The 27,721-nt window shown below is 36.5% G+C and overlaps 3 protein-coding genes across 3 annotated transcripts; 1 reads left to right on the forward strand and 2 right to left on the reverse strand.

Annotated features, from left to right (window-relative positions):
* Window positions 1-9,650: 9,650 nt before the first annotated feature.
* On the forward strand, window positions 9,651-14,520 carry LOC140881985 (ATPase GET3A). Its single transcript, XM_073287689.1, has 7 exons — window positions 9,651-10,095; window positions 11,077-11,201; window positions 11,871-12,021; window positions 13,275-13,385; window positions 13,652-13,790; window positions 13,880-13,995; window positions 14,063-14,520. The coding sequence occupies exons 1-7, from the start codon at window positions 9,835-9,837 to the stop codon at window positions 14,237-14,239; spliced, it is 1,080 nt and encodes a 359-aa protein (XP_073143790.1). The 5' UTR covers window positions 9,651-9,834; the 3' UTR covers window positions 14,240-14,520.
* A 224-nt stretch (window positions 14,521-14,744) lies between these two features.
* Window positions 14,745-21,174, reverse strand: LOC140879887 (phospholipase D gamma 1-like). Its single transcript, XM_073283844.1, has 10 exons — window positions 18,757-21,174; window positions 17,923-18,039; window positions 17,502-17,696; window positions 16,924-17,172; window positions 16,766-16,834; window positions 16,525-16,672; window positions 16,169-16,317; window positions 15,742-15,912; window positions 15,470-15,667; window positions 14,745-15,166 (listed from the first exon to the last, which is right to left on the reverse strand). Exons 1-10 carry the CDS (start codon window positions 20,506-20,508, stop codon window positions 14,873-14,875), a joined length of 3,342 nt encoding a protein of 1,113 aa, XP_073139945.1. The 5' UTR covers window positions 20,509-21,174; the 3' UTR covers window positions 14,745-14,872.
* A 550-nt stretch (window positions 21,175-21,724) lies between these two features.
* Window positions 21,725-25,292, reverse strand: LOC140882363 (subtilisin-like protease SBT4.14). The gene is made up of 10 exons (XM_073288330.1): window positions 24,985-25,292; window positions 24,759-24,856; window positions 24,490-24,587; window positions 24,246-24,389; window positions 24,020-24,125; window positions 23,395-23,908; window positions 22,975-23,297; window positions 22,760-22,868; window positions 22,474-22,687; window positions 21,725-22,362 (listed from the first exon to the last, which is right to left on the reverse strand). Exons 1-10 carry the CDS (start codon window positions 25,117-25,119, stop codon window positions 21,797-21,799), a joined length of 2,307 nt encoding a protein of 768 aa, XP_073144431.1. The 5' UTR covers window positions 25,120-25,292; the 3' UTR covers window positions 21,725-21,796.
* Window positions 25,293-27,721: the final 2,429 nt, after the last annotated feature.

Raw genomic sequence — 27,721 nt, forward strand, 5'->3', positions numbered from 1 at the left:
CTTCTGATTTGGGAATTCTGGGCAGATATTCTCTGACCATCGTCCAATATGAGCCATGTTACAAAATTTTCGGCGAGTTTCTTTACTCCTCGGCAGCTTGTTGTTCCACAAAAGATTTCTCTTCTTTTCGAAGAGTTCTTTCGCAAATGATGTAGTTTTTCCTGTCATTGTGTTCAACAGGAACGATCCGTTCACAGAATTCTGATAACATTTGAATGAAAACTTGACTTTGTCCATCTCAGTAAGACAGACCCAAATACCCCATGCCCTTCTGGTTGAGATCTCATTTTCCCCGAAAGTGGACACCAAGGGTATTTCTTCAGTTTTAGGATCCTTGATAAATTTATGACTATTTATATCAGGTCTCCTCAGCTTGATAAAATAAAAGGGTTCGTGTGATCCTTTCACTGTTGGTTCTGGAGCTGCACTGAAAAATATAACTCAAGCACATCTCCTCTGGACAAATGATCATTATTTGCCCATGTTTCTTGGACTGCTTCCTGAATCCATTTTGGTAATTGTGATATCTCCAGAAAGCTTGGTGACGTTGTATAAACTGAGGCCAAAGCCCCAAATTCATACCAGAGTTTTACATCTTTAGGATTGACATTGTTTTTTAGCCAAACCCTTGGATATATTCCTGCAACATCAACCCTGCAAGTGTTCGGGTTAATTTCATTCCTTGTATTCAATTTCTCCCACTTCTGTTGATAAACCTGGAATGGAGAAATAATAGATGGATTAGTATCAATCTTAGATTTTTCCTTGTCAGTGTTGGGCCTAAGATTGATCTCTTCCTCTTTTACCCCAGAGGCGGAGGGTTGACTTGATGAGTTATCCTCATCAATTGTTGCTTCATCCAGATCATCAAAGGCTGATGATAGATTAGCTCTTGTTTCTTGAGTTTGAGATTCCTCAACATCTTGTTTCACAATCGGTGGTTGTATTTCTTGTTCTTGTAAAACCAATGGTTTTAGTATATCTTGTTTATGAGAAACCAATGGTTTCTCTATAGCCTTCACAATTGGCCCTTGAATAGCAGCTCATAGTTGTGTTTGAGCTTGCATACATCCTGTAATTCGATTAGATACTTTGATCCGATCAGCTTGTTGTAACCTGCCGGCCATTTCAGCATTAATGGCTAACTGGTTGAACTCGTTTTGAAGCAACCTAAGGTGTTTCCTGAGATGCCTCTGCATTTTCAGGATGGAATCCACGTCACTGCCTTCCATCTCTTGTTAAAAAATCTGCAAGAATATTTTCATGAGATTTAATAATAACAATATCAAAAATATAATTTTGACATAATGCTTGCCATCTTAATAACCTAGCTTTCTCAGGTTTAGATTCAATCTTATTCTTTAGGAAAGCTTTTACCTGGGTGTTATCAACCTTCAGAGTGAATTTTTTAGCAAGTAAAAATAATGGCCATTTTTCAAAAGCCCTTTTAACCGCATAAAATTCTTTCTCGTTGATATGTCATCTAATGGCCTCAGATTCTAAAAAAAGACCGCTACAGTATCTGCATGGTATTTCCCCATTTGGAGTGATTTTGGTAATGACTGCCGCCCACCAATCGTCGCTGGCATCCGTCAATAATACCAAATCATCTTCATCTACGGGTATAGCCATTTTTGGGAGATTCTTACATATCTCTTTTAATTGGTTTACCCCTTTAGTATGGTCATCGGTCCATATAAACCTAGCATCCTTTTTTAACAAAGGACTGAACATCTTTCTATACATTGCTAGATTGTTAATGAACATCCCTGCAAAATTAACTACTCCAAGAAAACTCTGGAGTTGTTTTACATCTTTGAGTTTATCTGAAAAATTCTTTACCTTTTCCACAATATGGGGTTGTAGAATTATTCCAGTTTTATCAATCTCAATACCGAGGAATTCAATTTTCCTTGTTGCTATGACTGCTTTCTTTTCAGATAACACCAGTCCTTCTTGTTTACAAATTTTAGAGAAAATCTCTAAGTGTTTAACGTGTTCGTCTATATTTTTTGATGCTATAAGAATATCATCAATATAAACAAACATAAAGTTGAAATAATCTATAAAAATGTTATCCATCTTTCTTTGAAATATCTGGGGTGCATTAGCCAATCCCATAGGCATAACTTCCCAAATATAGTGTCCTTGTGGAGTAGAGAAGACTGTGAATTTCTTACTGCCTTCTTCCATTCTTATCTGGTAGAATCCAGACTTACAATCAAATTTTGAGAACACTCTAGCATTTCGTACACAGCTAATTAGATGTTCTCTACTAGGTATGAAGTACCCGTCAAACTCCAGGATTTTATTAATACCTTGATAGTTAATAACTAACCTGAGTTTCCCTCTTTTTATTTCACCATGATTTCTGACCAGAAAACCTGGGCTACTATATGGTGAAACTCCTTCTTTGATTAGACCAAGGTCCAAATGTTCCTTGATAATCATTCTCATATCCCTTTGATATGTTATGTTCATCGGGATAGGCTTATATCTGACGAATTCATACTCTTTGTCTTCCTTTAGAGTAAGACTGGCTTTGAGTTGATTTCTATCCCACCATGCCAAAGGATGCTCATTATAACTTTCTTTGAGCCTCTTTTTGACATCTTCAAGGGATACCTTATTTTCTAACTCTATATCTCTATGATTTAGAGTTACCTTGAGAAGCTCCATATCCTCTGTTTGGAGTTCTTGTTCTGTTGTTATTTTCAACATGGTTTCTCCAAACCTTCTTGGATCTTTCATTTTTGGGTGAAAAAGTTGTCCCTTATCACCACGCTAGCTACGAAATATTATCGGCAATTGTCGATAAAAAGCAACTTTGAGTCTTTGAACGATAATTTTATGATCACAAATTGTAGTGAACATAAGTCTTCTTAACTCATTGTCTTGTGCGTACTTCTTAAACATTTGTAAGAAGTTATTTCCTAACAGGATATCAGCTCCTGTATCATGGAAATAGATTGGTGGTGTCTTTACCTTGTACCAAGGTGTCTGACCTGCTCCTCCTATAAGGATCTCTGTTTGTTTTATTCCTTTGCAAATAATTAAAATTCTTCGAGAGAAATCTCGTCCAGCAATTTTTGGCAAATCTTCTTCACATTTTTCAGGGAAGACTCCTCTTTTTGCTGTACAAATTCCTGCTCCCGAATCAATATAAGCTGCAAAGTATTCAACCTTATATTGTTCATACAACATCCCTATCGGAATGTATATGGAGAAATGACTTGTTGTCATTTTTTAAAGGGATTACTAAATGGCCCTACCATTTTTAACAGACTGTGTTGTTGAAACGACCCTAACTCTCTAAATATAAATAAATATGCGGAATTTTTTTTTAATACTTACTAAATAATAATATGTACATACATGTCCATACATATATGCACAGAATAAATAGTTTTAAAAATAAATAACTAAAATAAAAATGCAACCTTTAATAAATTAAATATCTGAGTCTAACATTTAATAAAATACTGACATATGCAAAATAAATAAAATTTGCATGCACTGAAAATATTTAAATAAGATGAGTAATAATATCCACCACTGAAAATAAATAAATAAAATGTATGACATGATAAAAATATTCAAAACATGACGTAGACTCAGACAACGGTCACGGGGTTACTGCATGTCCGCTCATAGGTCCTCGCCGCCGGTGGGTACTACATCCTCCTCTACGTACTCACCTGCACCATATCAGTGTAGTGAGCCTAGAGGCCCAACATGCTAACATAACAAGGGTTTAAAATAATTTAAATCACTTTAATACTAATACATAACATATACATGAATGAGCATGCTTAAAAAAATATCATGAACATAACATAAACTTAAATATCATAATAATACATAAACATTGTTGAGCAAAGTATTTTCTAACATCGAAAGGTCGTCTCCATAGTGTAACCATACATACATTAAATACTGATCAGCGTGGTAAACCAACGTACGTGGCGGTGACGAATCACCTCTTAAATTGGCAGTAAACTGCCCTTCAATAGTTCACATATGGGGACGAATCCCCCTTAAATTGTCACACTACTTCAACTTCCAACATAAAAATTATTTTTTTTTGCTCAACCTTAAACATTAAATCATGCAATAAAATTATTTCATGAATGCATGTACTTAAATAAAATGTGTGTCCTTCATATATATTTAATTTAATTTCATACTAACATATAAATATTAAAAATAACTTCCATACATAAAAATAATTAAATATATATTCAGGACACATGCAATTTCTCATGGGTTGTACTGAACTGCTGGCCCTGACACTCAAGCCCATTTCCTTAAATTCTGACCCATTAACACTGAGACTGGCCCATTAACACACTTAAACCCAAAAAATACATTTCTAAGCCCAATTAATTTATTCAAACTCATTAATGCACACTTGGCCCAATAACAACCTAATCTGGCCCAATGGGCCCAAAAGCCCAAAGACTGGCCCAATAACTTCCATGGGCCCCCAAGCCCATAAAAATTATTGGACTAACTTAATTAAATTTAAATAAGCCCAATAACAAATAAATTCAACCCAAAAGAATTTAAATGGAGCCCAATTAAATTTTGAGATTTAATTAGACTCATTAAACACTTAAATTTATTAATTAACTTAAAAATAAAATACCCGAGCCCTACTAACTTAACCTGGACCCGGACCCAAATAACTTAACCCATGACCCACTGACATGACCCGGACCACCAACCCGACCCGGAAACCACCCTGGAACCCTAGCCCGATCCACCCTCCTCCCGTTTCTGTTGCGGCCGAGAGCAGCAGCCACTCCTTGGCTGTTGCCGGCCTGCTCCGGCCGCCCCTGGCCAGAGCGCCGCCGCCCAGACGTAGCCCACGTCTGGGCGGTTCGAACCTAGTCCTTGACCCAGCCCCATGCAACCCACAGACCAAATCCCGAGCCCCCTTCCACGAAACCCTATTCTGCGCCTCCAAAGGACCCGACCTGCAACAGCTGGTTTCCTGGGCTCATTTGGCTCGAGCCACTCGAGCCATTCGAGTCTAGGCAACCCTCACACACCCTACAACCCTTCGACCAGCAGTGGTACGAACCATGGCTAGGAAAATCATGAAGATGATCAAGAATCACAAGAACAAACGCATAAAACCATAACAACTCTCGTTTTTCTGAAAATTCTTGAAGGAAATTGATGCTCACGCACACACACACGCATAAACACTGATATAGCACGTTAAAATGAAAAGGGACATGCCTTGCACCATTAAAAGAAGAGATAGGAGCGTGTAGAACGAATCCGGGACGACGGGACGACGAGCAACCTTGAAACTTCGAAGAAAATCGGCTATGGAGTCCTAGGGCCTGCTGATCGATGAAGAAGATGAAGGAGAGGTGGAGGTGGAGGTGGAGGCTGAGAGCTTGGAGGCGTGAGGGTTGGGTAGGTTTAGGGTAAGGTTTTAATTAAAAATATGTTTTTTTTTAGGATAATAAAGTATTAATAAGGATTTTTAATTATGAAATATATAACTTAAAAGCTCTAACTAATAATTAAAATCTGATAACTAATTTAAAAATCCCGAAATAAATAATTAAGGGAATTTTAAAGATAGCAAAAAGTCATTATTTTGGCTAAATTTGGATAAAAATAGACTCCTAAAATTATATAAAATTAAATACTGAAAATTTTGAGAAAATAAAACTCAAAATAATATTTTTGGTCTCTAAAAATGCTCATGAAATAAATTGGATAGAAAGTTGTCCTCTCGTCCGTCCACGGTCCCGTCAACGCGATAAAATAATTCAATTACCATAAATCATGAAAATCTCTAATTATGGGTTAAATGCTTGAAAATCAATTAAATCATGCACAAATAATTCACATAAATATTTAACCCATAATCTAAAATTTCAAATAAATAAATTTCCTAATTATGCATGCGAATTTACGTATTAAAAATACCGGATGTTACAGTTGTAACTCAGTAATCCGATTAAAACTATTCACCTTTAGTCTTCCTAAGGCTTCAGAAGGTAGAGTATGGTTACTCCTTTCTACCTCTTCAATGCGATCTAGTAAATCATGTTCATGACTTACTAATTTCAACAGCTGCTTCTTCCTCTGTTTGTAAACAGAGTTCTCGAATCTGATTAAGAGATTGTCCCTTATCCAATTCTCTTGGTTTTCCATTTCGTAGAATTCTTATTGAATCCTCCAAGTCTTTTCTTTTACCATGAACTCTATTCCTTTTTCAAGGCGTTTCCATGGTTTATGGTCCTCCAGAAACTCTAGGCCAAGAATGAGTTGATCCACTTCTTTTCCTGGAATTCCACATATTTGAACTTCCAATTCTCCAATATTTATCAATCCTTGGTAAGTTTCTTTTTCATGTTGTTCCAAATAGTAAATCGAGTTACAAGGGAACTGGTTCCGATGACTTGTAATATCGAATACTATTTTCACTTCTTTCCATCCTTCTGGAGATCTAAGTTTTCCTATTATAGAAAACTCTTTTTCTTCTGGTGGAATTTCTTGAATAGGAGATTTGTCCCATCTCCTACTTGTCATTCGGTTTCCTTGAAAAGATAACCTTCGAGGTTCTATTTTAAGGTCTCTGTATAGAACCGGTCTGTCTTGGATTTGAATGTCTATTTCCTGAATTAAAGGAAACTCGATTTTTTCTGGGTATATTGCATGAGCAACTTTCCCAAAGATATCTGGAATTTCAATGAACTCATTTCTAATAAATAATTCAGAATGATGAGTATTCGAAAGAGCATATGAAATTTGATATGTAATAGAATATGGTCTATTACCTTCCTTCATTAGTCTCTTTTCCTTGAAGTTTTGATGCAACGTCAGGGCTTGACTAAAGTCCCTGTCAGCTAAATTGTAGGCTATTCTTGGATAAATAACTCCTACAATTTTTCCTGCACAAAGATTTCCTGAGATAGTACCCAGGACAGCATCTTGAATATTCCCCATTCTTTTATCGCATACTACGATATCTATGGGTGAATCTATTTCTTTTTAAAAGTTGCCTTGATCATTATTTGGATTGCTCCAATATGAATCCAAAACATCGTCCTTGCTACCTCACCTTTCAACTTTTGCAATTCCTCTCTTATTTCTTCAAAATGAATTAACTGCATCTCTATTTGATTACTTCTTAACTCCATGGGGATTGCCATTTCCCTTCTGGATACTTTGTAAATCAAATTATGTCTTCTTTGTCTAAGCCCTAGGTTGCCTAAGACTCTTTCTACTTGTCCTTCCAAAAATCTCTGGTATTTTTGTAACGTTGGATTTTCTCTCATAATCCTTTGGACCATATTATGAGATATCGTGGTTTGGCTAAAGAATCCAGCCAAACTTTCATGTGTTTCATGCCAAAACACTTCTTCTTTATTCTGATTCTGATTCTGATCCATCCTCAAAATCTTCTTGACTAAACAATATCTCTTCTTCGTATATGCTTTCATCTGAGGGGATATCCTCAAATTGATATACTTGGACTAGATCTTGAAAGAAGACCGCATCATCCATATCTGGTGTTGCTTCAAAGAGTTTAACTCCTTTTTTCTCATTTTCTGGACAATTTGTAGATATATGTCTTCTTGCTCCACATGTCCAGCAGTTGCAATCCTTGAAACTTTCACTTGCTCTTGTATGAGTTCTTCTGAAAGTTCTTCTTGATGGTGTTCTTCCCCTGCTTTGTGATGAGCTTGTTACTGAGGATGTTCTTGTAGATCCACTTCTTCTTCCTGACCTATAAGATCTGGCCTTTTGTTTGGACCAAAATGTTCTTGGTTTCCAAGAACTTCTCATTCTTTTATTATAGGGATTACTTCTGAATTTCATCCTTTTAAATCCCTGTGATCTGTTTCCAATGATCGTTGGAAGATCATTATCTTTACAACATAAAGGTGTATGTTTATTTATACCCCTTATTTTCTTGTAGTTCTTCTGTAATGCTGATATATGGCACCATTCTGCCAATTTTTCTTTCAAAAAGGACGCGCGTCTTGCCAAAGTGTCAAGATGACCTGGAACGTATTCTTTAATCAACATTTCTCTCCAGGGACTTGACATTTTTGCGAAAAATAGCTGAATAGCTACATTTTCCTCGAATCCTGAATTCCATCTGTATTTAGTGAATAACATAATGTATTCATCAATTAAATAGATATCATGTAACTCGAGGCTATACAGAGCTTGAGTATATCTTCTCTTTTTCTCTGTATCTTGATTGTTGAAATAGTCTACCCCTATGAATTGTGCTTTAAATAGGGTGGCCATTCTTTCTCCAATTTCGCTGAGGGATTCTCCTGCTAAGATTGATTCCTTCGTATCTGGCATAGTCATCTCCCAAACAATCTTGACAGATCCCATTAGACTCATTTCTAGAAGTTTAATGAATCCTTCTTTATTGAGATCTAATGTCCCTGCTGCAATTCTCATAGCTGACGTCCAATCATTTATAAGATCTTCTCTATTTTTGAAGTCCAAAACATCAAGGTTTAACATAACCCCGTAAGGATGTATTGGATCTAAAACAGTTTTTCCGTAAGGAGTTTGATGGAGTGGGATTTTACTCCTTCTTGATCTGGTTCCTGCTGGATGTGAATTTTCTCCAACCTGAAACTCACTATGTGGTTCTTCTGTTTTAACCGCATATCTTGGGGGATTCCCTATTGGTTGTTCACCCTCAGGGGAGTTCATTTTTAGATCTACTACTTTGAGATTCGCAAAAGAATCCGCGAGATCTTGTAGATCCTCGAGATTTAATCTCTCTAAAGTAGTTATCAGATAGTGTTTTTCTCTGATACTGCTTTTATAAGATTAATCATCCTTTCATCATCAGTTAAAGGTTTTTGAACCATTTTGATTTTACCTTTCTGATATAACAACGGTTCGATACCAAACGAGAGTGGTAACCTTCCTCCTGTATTTCCTTTTCTAGAACCTGAAGCTTGTTCTAGATTTGTGATTTTAGTTTGAAGATCCTTTAGGGTTACAAGAATTTCTTCTTGTTTCTTAAGGATTCCTTCAATCTGCCGAGGTATTTCATACAGCTGATTGTTGTAATATTGTACCGTCTTTTGAATTTCTCTAAGATCTCCGGAGAGTTTAGAGGAATCTGGGATAATTTCTAAAAATTGAGAGTTAGAAATCATCTTTCTGTCGTAAGTAATCTATTGTGAACAGATTAACTTGTTTATAGGATTTCATATAAATAAAATCCTCTTGATTCAAACCTTCGTTTGAAGTCATCTTTTGTAAAAAATCTTCTCCTCAACAAAAAAAAATATGAGTTAACGAATAATATTAAGTGTGAATATTTAACCTAAAGCTCTGATACCATTTTTTGCACATAATTCTTTGTTTCAAAATAAGCATTAAAACATGAGATATAAGCACAGAGATCTTTAGATATAAGTATAAAACCTTCAGATCTAAGCACAAAATAACCCATATTGAGTACAAGAATTAAATATTAAAATAATCAAGTTTTGTGGTCTTTAGGGAGTGCAAAGAAAAAATCTTTAAGGGAAGGAGTTAGGAGAAAGAAAAGTTTGGGTTGGAGGATTATTCATAATTGACTCTTATTATTATAGGAGTAAACATATTAAATAATAAAATAAAATAAATTTCCCAACCAGAAGCATCTGTCCAGTCTTGTTGTGTGGGCAAATCCCTATTCTTCTCAAAATTCCTTCCCTAAATCGCTATCGCACTCCAACTGTTTGTATTAGAACCAAAACGACCAAAGAACGAGAGGCCTTTTCAGCATTCGCGTAGCGGGATAATAATCTTACATACGGTTTCGATCGAAATTGATTGATGGGTTCCACCGAGGATTTGCCGGAGGGAACCGTGCAGAACATATTGGAACAGGATTCACTGAAGTGGGTGTTTGTTGGGGGGAAAGGCGGCGTTGGTAAGACCACGTGTAGCTCTATTCTTGCTACCCTTTTTGCACGGGTGCGATCCTCTGTGCTCATAATCTCCACCGATCCTGCTCATAATTTGAGTGATGCGTTCCAGCAGAAGTTTACCAAGACTCCTACCCTTGTTAATGGCTACTCCAATCTGTACGCTATGGTGATTTGTCTTTCCTTCTTTTCTATCTTAATTTCCTGGCGTTTAATTTTGGGCCGTGTTAAGTTGGTTTGATATCTTCAGATGTAGAAATGCGACACTGAATCGAAATTTTATATTTTTATTTCTTGGACGATTAAATTTTGATTGTCTCAATTGATATCTGCCCTTGTCTATTTCCTCTTGTCGTGGATCATGAAAAGTCTTTTGCTTGATTGGTGGGTTTCCAAGCTTTCTGATTTTAAATTTATGAAAGTAGGATTCTTACTCCGCCCGTAAATGTTGAAAGATGCGGTAATTAATTATCACATTTGGGTTGATTACTACCTGGAAAGCAGCGAGACTGAACATTTGCTGGTTTATCAAAAGCTTTTGGTGGATGGTAAATTGGTAATGTTAGTACAACTGAGTTTTTTAAAATTGTATAGCATACCAGTCGCTAATTTCAATCATCCTCTTAAAAGTGACTGTTATCGTTCCCTAATAATACAACCCCCAGTAGTTGTACTAACTTGCAACTTATAGAAATTGAACCATCGACTTTACTCTAATACCAATTATAGAATCAGACTCTTACCGTTTTATCAAAACTTATAGAATCAAGCACTTGTGGCTTCTTTGTTTGTAAAGTTTCTTTATATTCGAGTTGAGTTTTGTTGGCCATAATAATGATAGACATTTTAGTTTTTAACTAGGTTTTGAAGTTTAAACAAAGTCACACTAGACAAACAAGAGCCATTCCCACTTTATTCTTCGATTAGTTCATGTCTTTGGATAGTTTTTAAAAGGCAAATTACTTGAATCAAACCAGATTTTGGTTTTGTTCAGTCTGTCGTGTAAGAATAGAAGAAATCTGGTTTGGTTCAGTCTGTCATGTAGAAAAGAAGAATCATGTGTGGGTTGTGTTTATTTGGGTATGGCTGGATTTCTACAATGTTATTGCTTCTTAAAGTGTGATTGACAGTACTCTACTCTTTCTTTTAGGAAGTTGATCCAAATGTGGAACACGATGAAAGTCTCGGATCAGATATGACTGATGGATTTTTATCAGATTTAGCTAATTCTATTCCAGGAATCGATGAGGCTATGAGTTTTGCAGAAATGCTGAAGTAAGTGCTTCAAAATTATAAAATTTTGATGCCTCAGACATATTTGAGTGAAGTAAAAACCACAACTGGGTCTGCCCTTTCTGTTTTCATGTATTTGTAATGCAGTCCAGTTTGGAGTGTTTTTTTGTTATTTTTTCCATATTTATCCTTTCTCACGAAGTTCTTTTGGAAGAAGTATGTTTTGCCCGACATCGTATCTTCATGTTGTTTTACTGGAAGTCTTTCAATTAGACCATTTGATCTGTGATGAAGAGTTATGGAATTCTATTTAACTGTTATTCTTCATAACTTTTGCTTCCATGTGTAAAGTTAAAAATGTGTAGCTGAATCTGATGATGCTATCAAGTTACAAAATAATATGATGTCAACTCCAATTTCATCTTGTATACTGGTCAGACACATTTATCTTCAATATATACTGCTCTCATGAAACCTTTTTAGCTTCTTTTATCCAGAATATTACCCTTTATTAGACTCGATTGAAAATAGTTTTGTGAGATGCAAATATAGCTTGATTTGATGTATAGAAAATATTCCAAATATCAAGTTTGGAGCTGTGATTTTTTTTTTTGACTTTTATAATTCAATAATTGGATATTTATCATGGATCATACCAATTATTTTTGTTTGGTGATCTCATTCAAACTTCTCCTCAAATATCTGTTGCAGGTTGGTGCAAACTATGGATTATTCTGTCATAGTGTTCGATACTGCTCCAACTGGCCACACTCTCCGCCTGCTACAATTTCCTTCAACACTAGAAAAAGGGCTTGCAAAAATGATGAGTTTGAAAAATAAATTTGGTGGCTTGTTGAGTCAGGTGTGAATTCTCTTTACTTTTATTTACCTTGTGTGGTAGATTTTGTTGGCAGGGCGAAGTTTTGGAATGTATCGTTTTAGCCTAGGAACTTATATTAGAATTAGCTTTTTCACGAAAGCAGTTTGGTTAACATTCACTAATACACACCAAAATGTTCTAATAGAGTTTTCATGCATCAAAATCAAAATGAAGTTCTACATGTGACTGCAACTCTTATATTCTTTTGGGATCAAATAGTGTATGTTTCGTCAAATTTCTGACAATGTTGTATACTTAGCTGCTTTTGTTTTAGGTTCGGGGTATAAGTTATTTGAACATGTACTCGTGGCATATAGCTATTTGTTCATGTTCTCTATGGTTATGTAGATGTCTTGTTTATGTGATGAAATCATATAGAAGACAGGACCCGAAAGGCCAAAAACAATAAGGGCAAACATTTTTTTTGTTGTCGCTTTTCTTTGGGTCGGGTGTTGGGCATATTGTGATTTGTGAGTAAAGTTAATGGAAGGGATCAATTTGCCTCTCCAAAGTTTGTCTTCCCTCTTCCAATCAGGATTTGCAAATACACTATCTTTTCTTTGGTTTATTCTGATTCGTTTTGTGTGGATCTTGGACTTTTTAGGGTTTTGAGCTCGATAATCACTTTTTATGTTGACAGATTACACAATATTTATTTTACATGGCACTTATCCAACTGGAGCAAAGATGACAGGCTAACCTGAATTTTCAAGGAAAGTTAATGATGCATAACACAAATTGGTGACCTTTAATTTTAAAGGTCAAGCTAGTTCATTTTTTTCCTAAAATGCATTCCCAAACATGAGATTTTCTGAGTATCTTTACAGTAACCGCATCAGATAATGCTATTCGTGTAAATGGGCGTAAAACTGAAAAGTTAATCTGTTTTTTTTCCCCTCACACCCTGTAATAGCATGCCTTTGTTTGTCTTAACTATTTGTCATATGAGTTGATGATCATGACTTGAAGTTTTGTTTTCGGTCGCATTAATGGATGACTCGTGAGATTGAAGCACAAGTAACATTCATCAATCGCTCAAACATCCATGGCTTGGATGATATATTAGATCACTTTCTCGTTCAAGAACAAGCACGACCAATTTTCTTTATTTACATCCTTTATTGCTTTTAGTTAAAAATGAGTTTTTGCTGACATTTTTTCAGAATCAGGTCAGGTGTGTTATTACTTAGCTTTTTATTTGGCTTTGATATGCGAAGAAGTTTTTTAATTGGCAGATGACTCGCCTTTTTGGAGTTGATGATGAATTTGGTGAAGATGCCATTCTAGGGAAGCTCGAGGGCATGAAAGATGTGATTGAACAAGTGAACAAGCAGTTCAAGGATCCTGTAAGATTATTTTTGCTTTGGTTGGGATATACATTTCTGGTTTATCACAATGTGCACAGAAAGTGATTTGTGGAATCTGGGGCGGGGCGTTTAAGAGTTAAAGCTTATGAATTCCACAATTCTATACTTAACAATGAATCATTTCTTTCGAATAGCTGGAAATTTTAAATTTGACATGATATCATCATATAGGCCAAGCTTATATTTCATTTTCATTTCTGTAGCATTTATTTATTCCCTGAAATGCTTCTTTTTGTCTTTTGTAGGATTTGACTACTTTTGTCTGCGTTTGCATACCAGAGTTCCTGTCTTTGTACGAAACTGAACGGCTTGTTCAAGAACTTACTAAATTTGAGATTGATACCCATAATATCATTATTAATCAAGTAATTTTTGATGAAGAAGGTACAACTGAAACATGGTAGAGCAGTCCTTTAGTTTAAACGTCTGCTTTTAAATACCTAAACTCGCTCCTGTTCTTATTTTTTTTTCAGCTGTTGAATCAAAGTTGCTCCAAGCTAGAATGCGCATGCAACATAAGTACCTGGATCAGTTTTACATGTTATACGACGATTTCAACATAACTAAGTTACCTTTGCTTCCCCAAGAGGTAAATAAATAACAAAAATACTGTTGTATTTTCCAGAGTGGTTTTATTTGATTCATCTTCTTGACAGGTTTGTGGGATCGAGGCCTTGAAAGCATTTTCACAACATTTCTTATCACCTTATCAACCATCCATAGCTCGAGGAACGGTAGAAGAGCTGGAGCAGAGAGTATCGAGTCTAAGAGTACAGCTGCGGAATGCCGAAGCAGAACTCGATAAACTCAAGAAGGGGAAACAAAAGGTTTGATAAAAAGGTTGAAGAAGGAGACGAGTGCACTCCAATATCAGATAAACCCGAATATTCGGCTTGCTTCTAGATTACTTTTTTACTAGACATAGTCACTGCCACAGTAGCGAATTGTGTCAACGTTTAATTGTGAAGGCATCACTTAGTATGTATAATTCATACCGAAACTACTTATCAATTCTTAAATTTTTGTACCAGTTTTTTTTAGACAATAAGTCTGGGTTCTTATAACGAAGTGAGTTATTAATAAATAATAATAAATAAAAAGTATTATTTGTTTACTTTTTTTGGTGTATTGACAGTCTCCTCGACTTAAAATTAATATCTCACTGGGTTAATTGTCTTTCCTTTTGTGATGCCAGAGCCTTTATCCTAGAGACGAAACCAGAAATTTTGACCATGTTACCTTGGCTTAAGTTATGGTATTATTGGGTGCCTCTTTAAATCCTGGATAACCAAGATTTGGAGAACTCATGCAAAAAAAAAAAGTAAGAAATTTTCCTGAAAGTAGCAATTAATTACACAGTAGACTCGAGAGAAAAGTAAATCAAAAAATTGTTTTCCTCAAGTTATCCTCTAGTGAGAGTAACGTACAACGGAACGCTGCTTCCCACTTAAGTATTGCGTTGTGTCTTAAATCGTCAGGTTTTCCTGAATGGCAAGAAATGATCCAACTATGTTCCCTCCAACATCAGGGAATGTCTCACAGTCGGGGAGCGGCTTCACTTTGCCTTTCCGATCAACGTCAACTGGATACTTGAGAAGGTGTCCCCTCATTTCTGATACTTCGTTTGATGCAAACTGGTTCCAGTTAGCCTCCCCCATCGATCTAACACGTCTAACACATTCAAGAGAGTCGGGTCGAGTAAAGCAGTCCTCTAGTACTCCAAGATGCTCAGCCCACAGAGACATTCTGTATCCATATATCTGTAGAAAAAAGCATGCGAAGTAAGATTGTGAGTCTACGAAGATGCAGTTTAATTTAATTCTGGAGCTTTCATAGCTTATGACCAGTGGCAAACGAGGGTGGCCATAAGGGGCTGTCGCTCTATGGAGGTGTACATTTCTGCAGTTCTGCTACACACTGAAAAGGAGAAAAACCTGATTTCTCCAGTCCATAATTTAATTTTTAGAACTATTTTGTGTTATCTTCTTAAATTTCACAACCAAGCACACAGGGTGGGGGGTACTCGACCGAAAGGAAGATGCATTCAGATTTTACGAGGATACCTGTCCACGGGGGCTTGATAATCTTCTTGCCCATGTGTGATGAGGCTGATAAGCACCCATTGCAATCTCCGTGTCTCGAGTACCCTCCATTGATCTTTGATTAATGTTTGCAGATCCCAGTATTACATATTCATCATCCACTATCATACCTTTAGAATGAACATAAATCATGAACCTTCGGTTTTTCCGGCTGAGTCCCTGAAACAGAAGTTAATAAAACTTCTATATAAAAATATATCATAATATTCAATATATCACAGAGAATTAATTACCTGAGGAGTGTTTGACGCGGTGTGACTCTCGGAGAGGTCACAAGCATCGACAGTCTCACGGTTGCCAAGGCAGTAAAAATTTAAATAATCTTGTGGCGAGTAAGCATCCTCAAGCCCAACCTCCACTAAAGCTTTGTGAATAGTTTCATACATCATTTGCATTGTCTTATGCTGTGAAAAAAATTATCAGTTAACGGAACTCTACACCAATATAACTATGGATTGCAGATCCAGAAAATCCAGTCGAGGGAGGGAGACAATTGTAGAAAGGCGAAGTAACACACAAAACTTTAAAATATTATTATTCCAGCCCTGATGATTAGGTATCAAGCATATGCTATACATAGTTAGATGATCGAAAAATGTTGATTGAACTTTGGTCTTCTTGATCTGTATAAAAAAAATCATCACCAGAGGAAGTGCATACCTGCCAGAATAAAATCCTCTGTGTTGCAGCCCCTGTTGGATTACCTTCAGGCCACATAGGGAGAACAATATAAGCAGCAAACCTCTGATGTGCTCTGATTTTTTCAGCAATTTTAAGTGCAATTTCCATTGGAATTAAATTATTAGCACCTGCATGGAAGATGATACTTTTAACGTCCATAGCTGTCGTATCACGGTCAAGCTGGTTATTGCTAACTCACGATCAGGCAGGAAGAAGTAATTTCGGCAACAAAGAGAACTTCAATAGGATTGACTTGAATTTAAGTGTGCAACAATATGGCATAAGTAAACTATATATCTGCACAAGTGTACATTACAAGAAAGACAGTTCCTCACCAATGTCCTTGTATGAACTCCAGTTGTACGAGGACCCAATGAAGTATTGATTTTCGATATAGATGAAATGTTGGGCAGCTCGGATAGCCTTCACATATGCCGTATGTATGCTCATATCGATAAGAACATTCTTTCCACATACCAAGTTCTATTTCCAAAAAGACGACACAAACATTTAGTGAAAAATTATGATGTGTAACCACCAATAATTTGAGCACAAACAATTTAGTTTTCGGCTCACCCTCATTGTCGCTTCCTTAGGATCTTTAGGGAATCCTTTGACCGAATTTGAATCGATGGACCGAAATACCTGCATAACATATCACAACAAAATAAAAACACTTTGGTGGTTACCAAAGGTAATTTGTATTCTGATAGAGATTTCTGGATTAAATGTACCTGTGCATGCCAACTTTCAGGATCATCATCGCTCACACAAGGAGCATCAGTCAACCCTAATATGTCAGGTATCCTTTCTATAGAAAGCAAAGCATCATCAGATGACGTTTTCAATTTTTTAATTCCATGGGGTCTTGAAGCCTTTCTCCACCGATCCTCAAAATTAGTCAGGACATCATATGCTGCGGGACCATCAATTTTACAGTGCAGGTCATGCCATGGTTCTCTGGGACAACCAGTGGTACTACCCTGCTCGAGTACAAATTTACACCAACATATTGCAAAAGTCAATACGATTTACTATATCACAGAAGTTTCACATATTTAGCTTAAAAGCTCGTACACCAATCTCAATTTCAGGCAGGTAAAGGTCATGACAAGTGGGTAAACCTGTCATTGGTTACTATGTAAATGGAATAATAATAATCTGCAACTGACAAAACAGCGAAATACTATATATAAAGGGTATATAAAAGTCCATTTTTCATAGATTTGTGAAAAAACAAAACTTTACAGCCGTGAATAGCAGTTTAAGATGCCTGGAGAAAACATTCACCGGAGATAGGAACATGAATTACCGTATAAGTGGGGTTGTGATAGTCGTCTGAATGCAAAGTATGAAGTGTTCTAAATATAGGATGATGAGGAGTATCATATCGTCCATCACACAAGTCTAGTCCTCCTAGAAAAGCTATGATCCTCCTTCGGTTGTTTCCAGCATCAGCATCCACAATCACAGTCTTCTGATGGTGAGTATAAATGACTCCAACTTCCTAGCCAAAAAATACCACAAACATCAGCATTATGTTAAAAAATTACAACTAGCCTTTTCAAAATATGGACCACCACTATAAAAGTGCAAAACCTATATTTTTAAAAAACCAAAATCTCAAATACGACATAAAGTATACATAACTTTTTGAAGCAGTGGACTCGACAGATACACATGCATTTGGCATAAAACAATTATTTAAGTGAATCATTTATTTGAAAACATACCCTCTGATTTACCCAGCTGTGACGCTTTCCAGCCACTCGGGGACAAAGTAGCACTTGAACGGAAGAATGCTTGAAAAATCGACGAGTTTCTTCATCATGAGTTTGCATAACTCCATCCTGACCACATCGAAGATTATGATAAAGAGTTAGATGACGCCCAAAATAAACTATGCAAGGAAAATTGACCTCCAAAAAAAATACATATGAGAAATGAAAACTCAATGAACCAGCAGAGATACTTTAAAAGCTAATGAAGGTCAACAACTCAAGCAAAGCACACTGATTAAGTAATCTTGGACCGTAAAAACCAAAATTTCAAGTTTTAGAGTACTTGGAATTTTGTTTTCTTGCTCCTGGGGGTATCAAAAGACCACCAGGTCGGGATATTTCATCCGTCTCCAGGAGAATGATTATCTCCTAAAAGTATTTCAAGTACAGGTTTTTGTTCTTAAATTTTTTTTTTGTCTACTTGGACCAACCGGCTACTTTGCTTCTTGTTCTGTTTTAGCTTCATCTCAAGTTTCGAACATTTGACAATCAATTAAAAGAAATTTTGGGCTGCTTGTACCATGACCTGTAGGACATTTGTAATTTTCCCTTCCATGTTAGAAAATCACAACTCAATCGTTATATATAGAGGCAAGGAAATATTCAAGACTACCTAACCTTACAACCATATATTCCAAGGTTTTCTTGAACGCAAAAAACCACAATAATGGCGTGTTGTGCCCAAAATTAGCAAAGAGAATCCAATTCAGATATTTGTTTGAGGCATAACCGATGGTGTAAGCTCAAGATTTATCAGTCTAAATATTTGAAGCATGTAAAGCTTACTGTTTTGTAGCCCAATATGCTTCTTGACGTAGGATCGTCCCATACGAGAAGCAAAACTCTCACCCCTTCCTGTGATTTTGACTTCAGCAGTTCACCCAAAGTGGAATCAGAGATAGAACTGTCATCCCTAACTAGTCTAACTTTGTGCCACACTGACCATCCAGTTATATAGATGAAGCGCCGAGCTTGACGTATTGCCTCAAAAATGTCACGCCAGCACTTTCCATGTATGAATTGCATTCCATTATCGAGCTTTAGATTTGGGAGGGATCCATCTGGTACGTGCGAATCTTGATAAAGGGTGACTGTCCCACCTCTCCTAAGAGGAAAATATGTCCCATGAACTCCCTGATAATTGGGACCAGCTCCAATCCCATTATGGTAAATACTCAGCTGCTCTATTGGGTAGTACTGAATTGATAAACTCAAAACAGCTCCAGTCTTGCAGGGTTTTCCACTAGCATTAAGGATTGGAAACAGCCCCTGAAGTTTTCCTCCTCCATATATGTGCTCCACTGGAATAGACACTGTCCCTATATGCTGTGACCCCACAACATCATTATCCTTAACAACAAAGTTCACTTCAGCAGCATAATGAGCTACGGGGAGGACAAAATTTTGCCTCCAAACAGGATTTTCATCATTTTTTATAACAAAGGTCCTTCCAATAGTGGCTCCGGTTAATGTTATGGAGACGTAGGGATCGCTAGTAATCTTACTATGTGCTTGCCCCTCAATTTTGTTGCTTGTGTTTCCAGGAAATTTAAACATATCCCCGAATGTTTTGTGGATCATATCCATGTTTGGAAGGTTTTTCGCTTCATATATCCATACATCTAAGTTCCCGTGTAGAAGTAAAACCTTCAAAGATGTTTTTGCGGGTGAGACTTGCACTAGCTGCATACCCTGACTATGTGATGGATTCGAGTATGTGGATTCATGTGATGATACTGGATGAGAGGAGTGCCCCTGGGTGACAGGAGATGCCTCCGAACTTGAAAACGAGCTATTAGGATACCCATAAATTGTCCCAGAACCATCAATTCTATTAGTCATTGGTAAGGGTCCTGAGTGATACTTTTGTGGGGGGACGGCCACAGAAGAAGATGAAGGGGCTGGAGGGGAAGCAGATACAGATGGCTTACCGTGATCATCAGACAAATTCATATACGCCAATTGATTGTCAATAGGTGGGTAAAGCGGAGGGTAAGTTTGGGAACTATCATTCTGACGATCATACTGCAATATGGAATCACTGAAAGATGATGAACTGTCGTGATACTGATGATGAGTGGAGTAATCACTGTTAACTCTAGGAGGAATATCAGATTGAATGTCAGGAGGATGTAACCTTCCAGATGACTGATGATGGAGCTCACTGAACGAACCATTTTGGAAACTCCCAAAGGTCTCTGGGTTCGGCTGAGGAGGGGCAGAGGGTGGTGGAGGCGGAGATGTGTATGCATGGTACCGGTAAGGATAATAACTGTGCTCTAGTGGGTGGTAAGGTGGAGGAGTGGGTGGAGGTGGTGGTGCTGAACCAGGATACGTGTAATTCACAGGCGTGGAATGCGTAGTGTTATGTGTGGTGGGATAATGGGAATGCCGTAGATACGGGTATGAAGCAGGAGCTGGAGGAAGATGTGAAGGTTGAGGTGGGTACTGATTTGGGGGTACAGGAGCATGAGTATAACCATAGGCAGGATTGTAAGGATATGGAGATGGAGGGTAACTATTATTGCTGTCATCCATCTATGCATAAAGTAGTTCTCAACGCTTATGCATGCAAAAGTATTACAAATTCAATCAAGCAAAGATAAAGATCATAGCTTCAACTTTCCTAGGAACAGATTACTAAGTTGATCATGCAGAAGTAAACAAACGGACTATTAATCAAAAGTGTCTCACAACTTCAATCCAAAATTGAACTTTCCTTGCGAAACGATGACTAACTCGATAAAATAAAACCGAAAAAATCTGTCTTTGTCGCAAGATTATCTCAATTTCAATCCAAGGATGATCTTTCCTCGCAAAACAATCAAATTGGATCCCACAAAACTCAATGAACTGCACATTCAACAAAAGTTCCCATCAAAGAAAAATCTTTCCTTGGTAGAATTAACCTAAATTGAACAAATGATCCAGATAATGGAGAACAATAAATGCCTCTGGTAGAACGACGAAATCTTTTCAGCTGAAGGAATCAAGAACACCCAGAAAAAAAAAAACGTAAATCAAAGAGGGACTTTCTAAATACCTCCCGTAATCCAATAATTACTCTCTTTATTGAGTTGATCAGAAAGGAAATGAGTGCTTTTCAACGAGATTCAGGAAGCCCAAAAGGAGGAAAAAGCAATAATAATTGAACAAATCGTTCGGGTTTAAACCAGGTCGTGTGTGACGTGTATTGGATTCTTGCATTCCATATTTAGTATCATCTTTTTGGATAAATGTTTTTGTTTTCAAATTAAATTTGGGATATGTTTTGTTACTATGTGATGTTTGCTTGTTGACTTGCTCTAGTTTTTTGAATAACATAACTTTTAATTTGAATGTTATGTACATGAATAATTATCTGGTTATCCCGATTATTTATTGTTTATCTTACAATACGATCTCACAATGAATATTAAAAAACAAATAAACACCCATTTTGAGACAATAGTTAGATTATATAAAAGCATACACAATTTTTATATTTTTTTCAAACTAATATACGTATAATTATTTTTTTTACCGATCATACAAACTATTAAGATAAAATAATAAAAGATTAATACATTAACATGAAATGTAATTTGAAACGGCAAAAAAAAAAATTGTTTAGTAGCATTTTGGTGGTCTTTTTGAGATGATATACTTTGTATGGAAAAATTAAATGTGATGTAATTGTAATTTTTTCCCCCCTAAAACTAAATAATTTTTTTTCAGACATCATGTGAAAAAGCAGCTTCAATCAAGAGAAGAGAGCCATTGAAGTCACTTGCAAATATTGATTTGATACACAGTTCGTTGATGCACAATGTTTGGTTATCTCCTATCATAATTTGGAAGCAGTGCCTGTTACTACTAGTTCATTTGAAATGACAATGGGACTCCTCACACTATGATGAAAGCTTCTCCATGTGAGTGAACCTGATCCGAACACACCGTCTTGCTTCGGTTTCACCGTCACCACCACCTTGAATCTTCGTTTCTGCAGCGCCCGAGTGAACGACAGGCTCGTCGGTTTCACCACTATCTCCACCCCTGATGGAGCCTTGACAGTGGCATTGTACACAGAAACAGGGGCCCCGACGTTGGTCACCGTCCTTTGGAAGACTCCTATGGTTGTTTCATGATCACTCTTCAGTGAAAGTTGCATGGTGGGATAATTTAGAGCATCTTCCCCGTTTGCTGGAATCAGTTTTGAACAATTTATCGGTCCCTGACCGAGTAAAGCCGCTAACTCCGACTCCTTGTAGCCTTCGTGACACAGAAACTGGATGTATGAGGTTTCATCCAAGTCGTATATTAGTCCAGGGGATCTTGCTCGGGTGGGATTGAGCTGCCCTGACCCGTATGCGAATTCTGCATCTTTATCTACTCTGGAACTCATTTTTGTTGCTGCAGAGAGAGGAACAGAAGTTTCTCGATTAACTAAAGCAGGGGTGAACTTTGAAAAGAGGATCAGTTTCTAGCTAGAGGAAACTGCGAAAGAATCCATTCAAGATACACCTGTAGTCATGATGGCAGATTTGATTGCTGCTGGAGACCATTCGGGGTGAAATGATTTCACATAGGCAGCTGCACCGCCGACGTGCGGACAGGACATTGAGGTACCGGACATGAAGGTGAACTTTGAGTGCTGGGTGTCGCCTTTCAATCCGGTTAGCGAATTCAACGGAGTGTATGAGGCTAGGATGTCGATTCCAGGAGCTGAAATATCAGGCTGTTCCTTGTTTTTATCAGAAGATAGTTAAAAACAAGACCATAAACTACCCAACTTCCATCCAATTCATACCTTGAGAAGGTGTTGTGATCCAGGATTCGGGCCCCTGGACGAAAATGAAGCCGTGAAAGGAGAACGGATTTCAATGACCTCCGATTTGTATATAACAGCAGACGTTGATCTGTAATCAGAACGAGTAACATTGTTTTCAAAAGAAGACTTCAAAATATATACAAAGTGTTGCTTTCTGGTTGATATCATGAGAACAAGCTAAAATATTTATTTACTTGGTGGAATGCAGATAGTCATTGATCTTCTTCCCTATGGTGGTATTCACCATAGTTGCTGGAGCCATGTAGATTTGCGCCACGTCCTGGAACATGTCACTCTCGATCACTGTTCCAATCCCTCCCAAACTTTTGATCACAGAGTCAGCACCCCAAGCTTGTAGCTTGCAATAAACTATCTTTCCTTTCACCTTGCTCGGATCCATCGAATTATCGAGACAGTACCTTGACTGTTCTTTAGTCTCGGAATTCATGGACAAATCGACCCCACTCGCAAGAGGATAGGACTTTTTTGTAGGCTCAAACGTGTTTACCCCAATTCCCTGCATGCATAATACATGCAGCATCAGATTTATATTGTTTAGAGATTAATGGTTTTTGAAATGTTTCAACCAAATTTATGTGTGATGCTAAACTTACTGATATGTTCACGCCATTTCCTAGTACTACTTTGCTCCTCAGCTGTCGACCGATCCCACTAGCAGCCACGGTTAGGATCCAAGGTGCATGATTCACAACAGTGGAAGACATCGGTCCATCATTCCCAGCTGAAGCCACAGTAAGGATCCCTTTCCTCATGGCACGAAACGCGCCAACTGCTATAGAATCCTTTGTGTAACGTGACGTTTCCCCTCCTATCGAGATGGAAATGATGTCTACTCCATCACTAATAGCAGCGTCAAATGCAGCCAGGATGTCCATATCTGCACATCCCGAATTCGCCCAACAAACTTTGTAAATAGCCAGCCGAGCAGAGGGCACCCCCCCACGCGCGGTGCCTTGTCCTAGCCCAAACACGCTAGCATTTGGAACGAGACGTCCTGCTAGAGTGGATGACGTATGTGTACCGTGGCCATCTACATCTACTGGTGACAATATATCATTGGGATTGTGTCCTTTATCTAGCTTGAAATACTTTGCTCCAATAAGTTTGCTTCAGGGGGGCATAATAAATTTGAGGAACATGGAAAAAATCATATGTTATTGTCATAGTTGATCTAAATACGATGAATCAAAATAAATTAACAGATGGGCATGAAGTTACTTGTTACATCCTGTGAAATTTGCAAAGTGTTTACAACTTCCTTTCCATATTGCTGGTGGAGGGCCAAGACCATCATCCTTAAAGCTCTCAGATTGTGGGGTGATTCCTGGTGCAGAAGTGAGATCAAGTATTAATGTTCAATCTCTTAATTCAGTAGACTGTGCCACTACAGAATCGCGACATGATCGATGATACATAAAAGGTAAAATTGTGACACTGAATTTACCTGTGTCTAGTAGGCCTACTATGACATCGCTCTCAACTTCTAAGTTCCTTTTCGAATCCGGGGTTAGTCCTAGGAATTCCCATGATTTGGTGGTGTGTAGTTTCCGGTATTGGTTCGGAAAAACCGAAACCACTTCATCCATATCTGAGAAATACCCCAGTTCAACACAGGTGTAACAAAAAATACTTATTCAAGATCATGTGACCATGTATTGCTGGCTATTAACTATATGCCTTGCGCGTACCGGACAACTTCTTGGCTTCATCTTCAGAAAGCTTAGCTGCAAATGCATTGAAACTTCTTGTGTAACTATAAACAAGAGATTCCGATGCATCTTGTTCACTGTGAGATCAGCAAAACATACTTTTCACCAGACATTGATGATGTTAAAACTCAAGAAGAACGCGAATTGCAAGCTCCCAAATCATGGGATATTATAATGCAAGTTTCTTGAATAGACAAGTACATGAAAAAACCACCTAAACATGGAGAGTGTCTAGCAGGAAAGCCCACCTTTCCTTTATGGACGAGAGGACACCAAGATGTGTCTCAAGAATCGATCTTCCGGTCGTCAATGGATGATGGTCTTTCAAGAAAACGATGTAGAAGTCCTGCAAAAACTAGAACACGATGATGTAACATGGCGATCCAAGAAACGTATAAAATAACACTAAAGCCATCCAAGAAAATCATGAACTTGAATGGATAAATTAGCTAGCTACAATAAGTGGCGATAGACCTTATGCACATTCCCATTTGCTGGTAAAAGACATGTAAAGGTAATGATCAGAAGTACTAAAAGAAAATGCATTGGATAGCCTTTGAATTCAAATATCCCTGCATAGTATCGTTGAAGAGCTAGCAAACTTGGCATTTAAATAATATGGATTTGAGGGATTAGAGAGGAATTAGAAGCAACAAACTTTTCCATGAATAGTAATTGAATATTATACGAGACTTTAGCTTAACTTTTAGTCATGTATTGATAGAGATTTGGATTGTGAAACCTTAGAAGAAAGATCAATAAAGCTTCAATATTACGAGGGGATCGGAAATTAATCTTGAAGCTCTTCCTGCACTATATATATATATATATATATATATATATATATATATATATATATATCTTGATTGCTCATTTTCATTTTTCGATCAAATAGTGTTGCCATGAACGATGATCGTAATAAACTTCATGTCAAAATATGGTTAATATCATAAATTCATTATTAATTGATCATACACACATATATTAGTATATCTTGGCACGCACGTGACGCAAATTATATTATTTTTAATATAAATTTGTACCAGTGAATAGAGCAAATTTTTTATTCAAAGTTAATGCGTAAATTGCAATTTTGTTTTGTTTTGTTTAGGTTGCAAGATAAAATTACATTTTTGGCTATGTAACATTGTAACTTCTAATTTTTTTTTTTTATTTTTGATCATTTTATCGGTTAACTTGCAATTTTAGTGCATGAAATTGCATTTTTTTTTTCAATTTTAGCCCTTTTTATCGCAGTGATGAATGTCTATCATTGAAAAAAATTACCGATGTCGCAATGAATATTGCCGATGTGTTCTCTATTATGTCAACACTCTCCGATCAAAGAAACTAAAATCGAAAAAAATATTGCAAGTTAATTAGTAAATTAAAACCGTGAATTGACTAATAACATAACCAAAAAAAAAAATGAAAACGTACTCCAGATTAGTGGAGAAAAATATAATTTTTCCTTACTTTTGTAAAAGAAACAAATAAGGAGCTTAGGAGGAATTTTAGCAAGGGTGAGTGGAGCAAGTCATCGATTTCTTTTATAACGCAAACCTACTTTTATCATGTGCAATTATATTTCTTGGAATTTTCTCTTCTCATAGAAATGAATTCGACTTCATATAAATATTTTATAATAATATATACTGTGAAACAACTTTTGATTCAATAGGTAAGAACATTACTTTATTTGTGAGTGCTAGTTGAATAAGGGCAAGTCGATCGATGATCGAATGAAAAAATTGCAATTTTTTGTATCATCTATAGAAATTAGTGAAATTTTAAATAATTTACTTGTTTAAGCTACAAGTTATAAACTCGGTACACTGTAAAAATATCCGCAGAAAACTAGCTTACTAAGCCTAGTGATAGAGCTAGCTATTCAATATTAATTCATGATTTTATGATGTAGAGGTATTGGGTATCACTACAAAAAAAAACTCGCTTTTTAAAACCATCGCAAAAATATGCGACGCTTTAAAAAAAATATCGCAATTTGCGACGGTTAATTAAAACCGTGGCAAAAGATTTTTTTTTTTTTTTTTGTAGTGTATGAGTGTGTGATTTTATGCTATACTTGGAGTAAAACTCTCGTTGCATTTTTTTTATGCTAGATGTTCGGACGAACATCACTCATTTTTTTTCTTTTCAAGCGAAATGTTCACATGAATATTTCGTACTAATACATTGAGATTAGTAATATATATAATCACCTGGTATGAGTCATGATTCGATAAACCCTTTTGGGGAAAAAAATCATAGTGCGGGTTGAAAATATAGGAGCTTAGTGTTCGATATGCAGACATGCTAACATAAATGCAATATCCCGTTATCGCGTGAATAGTCCAAAATTATTGTTGTATATGAGATTCACTAACAAAAAAAAAATGAACAACTTATATAAAATAATAATTATAGACCATTGGTCTATCATAAAGTTACTACTCTTATGGCAGTATCATTCAGCTATATTGCGTACCACGCCGATTAATTATAAAAGATAATACCATATATTGACCAATAAATAAGATTTTGTCGACTACTTGTTAAAAATAAAAACAAAATAATTTCTCAGGTTATGTGTGACGTGTGTCGTATTGGATAAGGATCCCTTTTACGGTAAGTTAGATACTACATATACAGGTACTGCCTTGAGATAGATCTAACGGTGAATATTTATCAATAAATATGAGATCCATTATTTTTTAGTGGACCCCGCGTGTATTGATAAATGAGGATCCTTAAATCTATCATGTAGGTAATGTCTGTATAGGTAGGTTGAAACGAACCCCTTTTATGGTGCAGTGCTAGCTCCCACAGCCTGTGGGAGTTATTTTTGGGTTTTTAAAAATGAGCTTTTGTTAATTAAGTAAAACTTTTTCCATCAAATTTTAATTTTTTTTATTATAAATACCGCAGATGAATATGTTATAAATTTTAGTTTAAGTATTAACATATTATAGTCTTATATTGATAAAAAATTTATTCATTAATTTAACTAAATATAATTAATATATTGTATATATTATTTCATATAAAATAAATTTAACAAGAATTTAATATATATATATAATTATTTGAAAATTTTACCCTTCAGTTAACAAAAAATTCGAACGAGAATACAACCATTTTCAACATTTAAATTGAATAAGAATTTAACATTCTTTGAATTCTACTCTATTGAATGCATTCCATTGGCTTT

The sequence above is a fragment of the Henckelia pumila genome, chromosome 2 (assembly GCF_033568475.1).
Source record: "Henckelia pumila isolate YLH828 chromosome 2, ASM3356847v2, whole genome shotgun sequence".
In the NCBI taxonomy this organism is placed as follows: domain Eukaryota; kingdom Viridiplantae; phylum Streptophyta; class Magnoliopsida; order Lamiales; family Gesneriaceae; genus Henckelia; species Henckelia pumila.

Excerpts from the sequence above, each read along its gene's own strand:
- LOC140881985 (XM_073287689.1), top strand. The coding sequence starts at position 9,835 with ATGGGTTCCACCGAGGATTTGCCGGAGGGAACCGTGCAGAACATATTG. Across the intron at positions 10,096-11,076 it reads ACTCCAATCTGTACGCTATG|GAAGTTGATCCAAATGTGGA; the intron begins GTGATTTGTCTT and ends TCTTTCTTTTAG. Across the intron at positions 11,202-11,870 it reads AGTTTTGCAGAAATGCTGAA|GTTGGTGCAAACTATGGATT; the intron begins GTAAGTGCTTCA and ends TATCTGTTGCAG.
- LOC140879887 (XM_073283844.1), bottom strand. The coding sequence starts at position 20,508 with ATGGATGACAGCAATAATAGTTACCCTCCATCTCCATATCCTTACAAT. Across the intron at positions 17,697-17,922 it reads ACAGCTGGGTAAATCAGAGG|GAAGTTGGAGTCATTTATAC; the intron begins GTATGTTTTCAA and ends TTTTTTGGCTAG. Across the intron at positions 15,167-15,469 it reads TATCAAGCCCCCGTGGACAG|ATATATGGATACAGAATGTC; the intron begins GTATCCTCGTAA and ends TTTTTTCTACAG.
- LOC140882363 (XM_073288330.1), bottom strand. The coding sequence starts at position 25,119 with ATGCCAAGTTTGCTAGCTCTTCAACGATACTATGCAGGGATATTTGAA. Across the intron at positions 24,857-24,984 it reads CAAATGGGAATGTGCATAAG|GACTTCTACATCGTTTTCTT; the intron begins GTCTATCGCCAC and ends TAGTTTTTGCAG. Across the intron at positions 23,298-23,394 it reads GAAATGGCGTGAACATATCA|GGAATTGGGGTAAACACGTT; the intron begins GTAAGTTTAGCA and ends TTATGCATGCAG.